Source organism: Gigantopelta aegis, chromosome 6 (genome assembly GCF_016097555.1).
Source record: "Gigantopelta aegis isolate Gae_Host chromosome 6, Gae_host_genome, whole genome shotgun sequence".
In the NCBI taxonomy this organism is placed as follows: Eukaryota; Metazoa; Mollusca; class Gastropoda; order Neomphalida; family Peltospiridae; genus Gigantopelta; species Gigantopelta aegis.
This window is the reverse complement of record NC_054704.1, coordinates 38,956,309-38,966,437: the sequence shown is the minus strand read 5'-3', so window position 1 is coordinate 38,966,437 and position 10,129 is coordinate 38,956,309. Positions and strand designations below refer to the sequence as shown.

The window sequence follows — 10,129 nt, the reverse complement described above, 5'->3', positions numbered from 1 at the left end:
TCATATGGGTAATAAATATCTATATGAGGCACTAGATGCCTCCGTAACGTGAACACCATTTAACCACCAACTAAAATATTGAAATGCAAAAAAAAAAAAGAAGAAAGAAAACTATTTACTCTTTTTCAGGGACATGGAGGCGAAATGGAATTCAGGTGTACACATCTATTTCACCACAACAGATTAATACTGGACAGCCATGTGGTGAACAAATCACAGGTAACATGGATGGGTCTGACATCTCGGATGTAACAACTAGAAACTGTGATGTGATGGGGAGGTACGTGACACTCTACCAAGCTACAGATAACCGTGGTACATGCGGTTACTATAAATGCGATGGTTCAACGGCCATGGATTTCTGTGAAGTTTTGGTTATGGGTAAGTTAGATTCACCAGTAGACCAATACTATAATTTATTCTCGTATATGTAGTGGCTACATAGCATATAAATGTATGCCTCATAGAAATGTTAAGATGAACACGTACGCACTATATTGACTTCTAAAACAAAAACTGTGCAGCACATGATTGCTTGGAACTTTTCACGGAGCTCAATTCTTTAACCTGTCATTACTCTTTATGATCTATTAAAGGCTTTTGTAGGAGATATCGCTGGCACTATAATTTGTCGCTTCTTATAATCTTGATTGGTCAAATTTGAATCACAAGACAATGTTATGTTACGTCACTGTGTTTGTTTCAGGGCTAAACCTACCATTAATGACGTCACGCCACTGCCGTTCTGCTAGTTAACGAGTCCACCGCTGACATTCAACCTACATTACTGACATTGTTTACAACTGTCGCAAATGAAAAGAATGATAATAGATAATAAAAAGAATACCCCCCTCGTGTCTTGTGATATCATAATTTATCAGCACTCGTTGATAAAAGTATAAAATCCTCGGCGAGCCGCGGATTTCATACTTTTATCAACTCGTGCTGATAAATTATGATATCAAAAGACACTCAGGGAGTATCCTCTATATATTTACCGTAGGTTTATACACACTACATAATAATACGATCAGCATTTGGCTCCTTTATAAATATTATATGCAGTAGTTATATAAATATGAATGACAAAAAGGTAATAAATGAACAAGGCCGTGTATCTGCACAATGTACAGTTGAATGGGCATTTGGCGAAATGTTGGATGATTCCATGAATCTGTCTAAGGCCTCGTCTATAAGAAGACAACCACTCCCGAGGAGATATTTTATTGGAAATTACATCTTTCATGCATCGCCACAAAGAGGACTGTCACTTTCAGACTAGTTTACTAGTAAACTTACACAGGAAAGAGCTAACTGTAGAAGTAAAACAGTGATGACAGGCAATCATTAATCACAATCAAAACAGTAAACATAATATTACAGCAACAACAACAACAAGTTTATTCAATATTAAGACCACAGGCCCAAAATACACAAAGAACATATATATTTTCTCGCCTGCAAGTGGTTAACTTACAAAACATCATCACTTAGCTTTCTTATTACAGATACCTGATATAAAAACAATGACAAATTATACAGCAATAGTTCATTTGTAGATGACATCAGCTTCACAAAAATAATCGAAGGCGGTAAATGCGAATACTTATTGATAAAATAAAAAAGAAACTTATACTTTTTACACTCGAGTAATACATGTAATTGGTCTTAAACCCCCCCCCCCCCAAAAAAAAAAAAAAAAAAAAAAAAAAAACCTCATTATTTCCACAAAAAGGGCACCATCTTTGTTCATAGGTTATATTGTTAAATTTGCCTGTGTCTACAGCTAATCCAAAGTTATTGCATCTAAACTTCGACAGGGCCCATTTGACATGTACCGCAAAGTTAAGTTGCAAGTACCATTAGATATTCAAAAGAGATTTATACTGCTTGTAATAATAACATGAGGCAGACATATTTATATCAGCCTACCACTGTTGCTATACATTGTCATAAAGTCTCTGTTTAAAAATATTATACCTATCATGTATATCCTTATTAGCGCTTCTTTCTTTTCCAGCATGCACGCCGAATGCCAAATATGGAGCTAACTGTGACATGCACTGTAACCTACGTAAATGTGCATCTTCGTCTGCATCCTGTGATGTACGGACAGGAGACTGTGGTAATGGTGAATGTCGCCCAGGTTACCAGGGAGTCGACTGCACGCAAGGTATCTAACAACTTAATATTTGTATTTGTAAGTACTACATGTATTGATGATGTGAAATGTGTCTTATTAATGACAATGCACCTACCATGGTGTAGGCTGGACGGAAGTCAACTGAATACAGACGGTACCAACTTATAGTTAGGAATCTCAATAGTCCAAGTCACAATTAGTGTTTAACCCGGAAATAAATAGTACAGAGCTGATTTTGTCAGCATAGTTGCAGAATATCTATAGTAATAACATATAAAAAGTCCCCAAGTTTACGAGGTGTGCTACCTTTACTACAGACGTAAATTTATATTCAGTAACCTATTTCGTCGTCAACTTTTGAGAGCCCGTAATATACTATAGGACCCCTATCGCACGCACATTTTAAACATTTTCGATCGCATATTTAAAACAAAAATAAGAATACAAGTTTTACTTTTTAAAACTTTATACTAATAAAAACTAAGAACAAAATATGTTATTGTAATGATCTCTGTTTTTGCTGTGTGCTATGTTGAATTACGACGATAGTTTAATTACTTATACGTTTATAAATTTTATTTAAATAAATAATGTGTATTTAGTTATTAAAGGGACATTCCTGAGTTTTCTGCAAGTTTTAAGATGCTATCCAATAACAGAGACTTTTTGACGACTGTAATTACATATGAAATATATTTTTCTGCATAAAATATTAGTGGCTGTATATTAAACGTGTTTCTAATCGTTGTAATATTTGTAAAAGGTTAAATTTCATTTTATTTCCTAAAAATAAATTTTTCGTACGTACGAAATCAAGTTTGGGCATCTTACAAATATTAAGACGACCAGAAACACATTGAATATACAGATACTGATATCGTAAAGAAGAAAATATATTTAATATGTAAATTTAAACATAGAAATATTTTATTTGTCGGAAACATCTTACAATGGAGTAAACTCGGGAATGTCCCTTTAAGATAAATGATTTAACACTATTTTTACGGACCCAAATGTGCAAACATTATTTAGGGGTTTGAATGAATAAAAGTAGGCTACATTTGATTAAAACTTAAAATTTGACACTTGCATGAACTGTAATTCATATTACAACGTAGCAGTGCTATGGATAGTGTTTCATATATGAAGCCACGCAAGTTTTAATAGAAGTATATATTTTTAGCAATGGGAAGGAAGCTCGAAATTATATGTTTTATTTAGTACACACGAATTTCACACCATCCATTCATTTGTATTGGCTATTAATATTTACAGACCCGTGCAAACAGTTACGGTTGTTGCAAACCCCGAACATACCAAAACCAAGTACCATGTTTAGGTCAAAAGAACCCTTTTTAGTCTACATCGAAATTTTTGCCATAAAATAATGTGAGGATACGCAATGAAATCAAAACAGATCATAACTGCCCCTACTAGGTAGTTATATCTTTAAAATTGTTTGTATTTTATGTACGTTCACACATTTTAAAGAGTAGTTTAGTTCTCTTACTATACCTTTTTAAAGTACTTTTTTTGTAAATATATCCATTCATTTCTACGATTTTAGGGTACGCAATTTGACCCTTCGTACCCTCTGGCAGAAACCTTGTACCTGTAGCCTGATTCTTTTTATACTGCCACTCCACTTACTTAGGGTAGATACGGTTCTGTACAAGGATAGCGACACAATAAGATAATAAGGAAAGTTCATGGTCAGAAGCATAAAACAATTATTTTAGAGGAAGCCAACAAATTGAGACTAGAGGAAGGTGGTCAGACTTACAATTGTCATACCTGTGATACACGTATTGTTACCAACTCAACACAGCTGTAAATATGGGTGATATAATGAGGCATACAGCAGCAGTATTATGTTGAAGTACTGACATCCTGTACATATCCTTATTTTAAAGAATATTGGATGCAGTGGACTTGGAAGAGCCTAGCATCTAGCATTCATCTTAGTGGTCAGACTCGGTTTTGTCCATTAGCAGATGAACCATTTTCGGTTAATATGATACAAACGTGGTGCATGAAAACTCGTGTATTTGATATAATACTGGGCAAGATCAAAGGGGCGAGACCACCATATAATCTTGATTCAGAATGTGAAGCTTTGGGTGTCCAGGCAGTACAGACTGGAACAATGTGCATGCACACACACACACACACACACACACACACACACACACACACACACACACACACACACACACACACACATACACACACATATATATATATAGTACCCAGACCGAGTTTAAGGACTCTGAGGGTAGGTGCAAAGCCAATATACCAACTTCTATCGCGCTAACCAGTAATAACAAACCAAACCATTAACTCACTGTCCCGGGCAGACAGTGTAGATAGCTGATGTATGTGCCCATGAAAGCGTGCTTTAACATTGACTGAATATAAGCATGAAGACAAGTAGAAATGAAAGGAAATGCTGGAATAATAATAAGAATTCTAACGATTGCAACAGGGTTGTGGTAGTAGTAGTAGTAGTGGTAGTAGTAGTGGTAATAGTAGTAGTAGTAGTAGTAGAAAGTAGTAGTACTTAGTAGTCGTATTACAATAGGGATTATTATTATTATTATTAGTAGTAGTAGTAGTAGAAAGAAATAGTACCTTGTAGTCGTATTACAATAGGTATTAGTAGTAGTAGTAATAGTAATAATAGTAGCAGTAGTAGTAATTGAAGTAGTAGTAGTACTTGTAGTAGTCGTACTATTAGTACTAAGAAACAGTAGTAGTAATAGTAGCAGTAGTAGTAGTAGTAATAGCAGTAGAAAGTAGTAGTAGTAGTACTTAGTAGTCGTATTTACAATAGGGATTTCTAGTAGAATTAGTAGTAGTAATAGTAATAATAGTAATAATCTCACTGTATGTTTATGCTATGTAATAATAGTAGCAGTAGTAGTAGTATTTATAGTAGTAGTAGTAGTATTTATAGTAGTAGTAGTAGTAGTAGTAGTAGTAGTAGTAGTAGTAGTATTTTTCTCTGTTCTGTATAGCATGCGAGAGTGGTGTAACGTACGGCTCTAACTGTATCAAGCCATGTGATGACCGCCACTGTGCTCCTAGTGGCTCGTACAGATCCACATGTCCTCCAGCTACTGGAAAATGTGATTGGGGATGTGATCCAGGATGGAAGGGACACGACTGTACACAAGGTATCGTAGTTCATAATGAAATATATTTTACTCTATAATATTAGCTCATGAGATGCGACCCACAACCACACGTGTGCACACTCAAACACACGCACGCACACACATAAACACACGTATGCACACTCAAACATACGTCCGAACACACACAAACACACGTCCGCGCGCGCGCGCGCACACACACATAGACACACAGAATCTGGATAACAATATTTATTAATATTAGCATTACTGCCAAACGGCTATATAGAGATGCAAACGAATTTTTACGTATTTGTACATTGATTACAACTGATATTGTTTGTAGAATTATGTAAATACTTGATAAAAAGATTTCATGGAAGCTTGTTTTGCCCGAATATCTTTTTACCCAAGTTTAAGGATTTACCCTAGCCCTTAGGGAGGGCACACACACACACACACACACACACACACACACAAACACGCATACATGCACAAACAAACAAGCGCGCGCACACGCACACGCACACACACACATACATTAACGCATACACTTCATTTCCATAATCGCCATTTATGAATAGGTGTGCATGCATAAAAGTGGCTGCGGCAGGATTGCGGATCTGGTTAAATTCGTTTTTGAATACATTTCACACTTTTCGTGAAAACGTGTCATTTCCGTTAACGTCTTTTACATACAGGTGCATGTACCAGAAGTAGTAGTAACAGTAGTAGTAATATTAGTAGTAACAGTACTAGTAGTAATAGCAGTAGTAGTAGTAGTAGTAGTAGAAGTAGTAGTATCAGTAGTAGTAATATTAGTAGTAACAGTACTAGTAGTAATAGCAGTAGTAGTAGTAGTAGTAGTAGTAACAACAGCATTAGTGGTAATAGTAGTAGTAGTAGTAAAAGCAGCCTTTGTAGTAGCACTAGTAGCAGTAGTAGTAATTGTAGTAGTAATAGTAGTAGTAGCTATAGTAGTAGTAGTAATACTACTAGTAATAGTAGTTATAGTAGTAGTAGTGGTAGTAGTAGTAGTAGTAGTAGTAGTAGTAGTAGTAGTAGTAGTAGTAGTAACAGCAGTGCTCAGTAGCAGTAGTAATAGCGAAAGAAGTTCCAGATGCAACAGAAGTAGTAGTAGCAGCAGCACCAACTGCAGCAGTAACAAACACGTGATCAGTAACAGCAGTAGTTAAAGTAGCAGTAGTGGTAACAACAACTGTAGCAGCAGCGGTAGTAGCAACAGCAACGCTGGTAGTAGTATACTGGTTCTGGTGCGATTTCGTCTGTCTTGATAAAGACTTGTTTAATGATCTTTCATTACACAAACTAGTTGGAAACAGGACATATTGGCGTCTGGAATTATTTTGTTTTACCCCTACCCTATTTGTACCCCTACCCTACACGTTTTTAGGAAATGAATGATCAAACGTGTTTTCGTGCATAAACATTTTATAATCAGTGTTGTTGAGCCTAGGATATTCAAACTTGATATGAAGGTTGGTCATGACGGGTAGAGGAATTCTATCGATTTTGAGGTCTCTAGGTCAAAGTCACAGTGACCTTGGGCAGGGTTCCGATCAATAACTTGAGAACGGTTGGACCTAGGATTCTCAAACTTGATATAAAGGTTGACCATAACCAGTAAATGACCCCGATCAATCTTGAAGTCGCTAGGTTAAAGGTCAAGGTCACAGTTACCTTGAGAAATTAAGTGCTTTCTGATCAATAATTTACATGTAAGAACGGTTGGATCAAGAAACTTCATTTACTCTGTATGCGGTATGACCATGCCTTTTTGCCGCATACAGCTATCTCTTGGTGTGTGCTATATGCGTACGCATAACGCCCACTTTTGTGCTATATGCGGCGCGCGCTATATGTGGCATTACAATGCATGCTTTTATACGAATCGCAGTTGCCCGAATTTGTGAGTTTCTTTTTGCACTGCGGATTTCTAAAAAACCTTAAAGTTTGTTTAGTTTAACGACACCTCTGGAACACATTGATTGACTTATCATCAGCTATTGGATGTCACATATTTGGTAATTCTGACATATAGTCTTACGGAGGAAACCCGCTACATTTGTTCATTAGTAGCAAGGGATTTCTTTATATGCACTACCCCACGGGCAGGATAGCATATACCACCACCTCTGATATACCAGTCGTGGTGCACTGGCTGCAACGAGAAATAGCCCAATGGGCCCACAACGGAAATCGATCCTAGACTAATCGTGCATCAAACGAGCGCTTTACAACTGCGATGTCTGAGACAAAATAAAATGTATAATGTTATCACTTTGTAGTCTTGGCGACCATTTTTGTGGCTATCTCTGATTTAAATGATTATGCAAATATCTCAGCAGAAGGTTGTTATTAATGAATTCATTGGCCCATAAAAGTAAAATGTGATTAATTGTAATTTCCTTATAGAACAACTGCTGCTTTAGTAGAGACCATCTTGGATTTAAATGACGTTGCATTGTCTTCATTAGGTGGGAGTAGTTCAAAATTATTTCTTTGTCCCTAAAACCCAGTCATAGACATCAGTTTTGCCATGGGTGATTGCAAGTATCAGCGATACTGCCAGTTCTTTGTTTTGGCAGCCATCTTGACTGTTCCAAAATGCTAGAGTACAAAGTTTGTACTCCTTGGGTCCTCAATCAGCACCTTCCGAAAATACAAACACTATAAACAAAAATTGAAAGTACTGAACTGCAAGGTTCCGTGACCTGCAGCAAATACATTTTTTTCTAAGGGGAGGGGGGGGGGGGGGGGCTAACAATTTAATGGATGTCTTGTATTCAAATGATGGAGCTATGTTCTAGCTAACAAGATGTTATTATAAAAGAAATATATTACCATTTAAGTCCAATCACTTAAAGGGACATTCCTGAGTTTGCTGAAATTTTCAAGATATTATCGACTAACAGAGACTTTTTAACGATTGTAATTACATATCAAATATATTTTTTCTGCACAAAATATTAGTGGCTGTATATTAAACGTTTTTCTGATCGTTCTAATATTTGTATTAGGTTAAATTTCATTTTATTTCTTAAAATAAATGTTTTCGTACGTACGAAATGATTTGAAGACAAAATCCAGTTTGGACTTCTTCCAAATATTAAGACGACCAAAACACATTGACTATACAGACATTGATATTCTAAACAAGAAATTATATTCAATATGTAAGTTTAATCATATAAATATTGTATTAGTCGGAAACATCTTACAATGTAGAAAACTCAGGAATGTCTCTTTAAGTGTGTGTGACGGAACATGCTCTTAATTTTGTTTTCGCCTGTGGCGATATTAATTGTTTTAGAGGGCCGTGTGCAGTTCCAATATGCACTTAAGCCCAGGTGGGCACTTTGTTACGTAATACCTCTGCGCGACGGTCGTCGAGCTCTTTCTAATACACACACCCAGACCAGGTGCGGAGGCCATGTGGCCAGTAGTTACGTAATACCTCCGCTTGTTCGGTACGTTCCAGGTATTGCGGGCGGACAATGCGTCAGCAAGTCTGACGATCTAAGAAACATATGCCGGCGTGGTCGCTGTGGAAATATCACTTGATAGGGGGAGGACCGCGATGTACCCCCAGGCGATATTTGGATTTTTATGATAAATAGCCAGGGTTTTAGAGATATCGGGGAGAAATATAGGAAGGCTGCAGGGGAAACGGACGTCGTCCATGGAACGAAATATATAAGTTCAGTCCGGGCGTGGTAAATATATTTTTCTGCTCTGTGTATAACCTTGATGTGATTGATGTGACTTTAAATGTTTTAATACTGTATTATACCAATATTATTTAGACGGTGCTGCCGGCAATCTGACGCAGTAAACTGTAGGCTCACTGTTCTATATATATATATATATATATATATATATATATATATATATATATATATATATATATATATATAAAGCTTATCCAGTCATCCTAAAGGACCTAGGTAAACTGTAGGTTATTGTCTTTATTGTGATAGGTACCAGTATTAATTCTGTGTTACAAGGTTACTGAATGAGTAGTTAAGGGTTTATTAAAAATTAACCAGTTAGGAATAGAGTTGTAATTCCTTTATTAATTAAGTTCCCCTGGCAGCGTTTCTCAATTATCACACGTTACTGAATGAGTAGTTAAGGGTTAATTAAAAATTAACCAGTTAGGAATAGAGTTGTAATTCCTTTATTAATTAAGTTCCCCTGGAAGCGTTTCTCAATTATCACACGTGTGGGTGTTGTGTCACGGTGAAGTGATTAGCATATTATGTAAACTAGACACCTAGAGATTAACTAATTAAGTGATCAGTTCTGGGTTGTTATTATTTGTTGTTGTTAATTAACTACTGCGGCAGTACATTTGTCAGCGTAGGGTTAATACAGATTCCAACGTGTATTATGTTTTTGTTGTGTTTTCTAGTGAACTAAACGTGCTATAATAATATATACTTTATATAAGATCTTATCTCTGATCATACCTAGACGAGCCACGCGGGTTGAACTGCCCGTTACAGAGAGATCTAATAGATATACAGTTGGGAGAGATATTTGGATAATCGTGTTTCATTCAGTTACGGGTATTATAGGATCCCCGTGACAGTGTGAAATAGCAATTTATGCTTTAGCAGTAAATGCCAGCTAAAACCAATTTGACATTGACCTTGGCCAACCTTGATCTTTAAAATCGGGCATGGAGGAACGACGTATGTCCGATCATAGTTGAGAAGAGCAATGATCAAATTTGCATGAATGAGTGCTGGCAACAAATCTAAGATTTTGTGTGCACGTACGTTATGAATAGCCCCTAATCAAGATCTGCAATCAAAGTAAGTAATCC

General features: G+C 36.4%; 1 protein-coding gene across 1 annotated transcript in view; it reads left to right on the top strand.

Moving 5' to 3' along the window:
- Window positions 1-272: 272 nt before the first annotated feature.
- The window catches only part of LOC121374531 (multiple epidermal growth factor-like domains protein 6), a 22,565-nt gene continuing 12,708 nt past the window's right edge, over window positions 273-10,129 (top strand). The window contains exons 1-2 of the mRNA XM_041501635.1: window positions 273-381; window positions 2,021-2,173. Of these exons, the coding sequence (XP_041357569.1) occupies window positions 273-381; window positions 2,021-2,173 (262 nt within the window). The remainder of the gene's footprint in view (window positions 382-2,020; window positions 2,174-10,129) is intronic.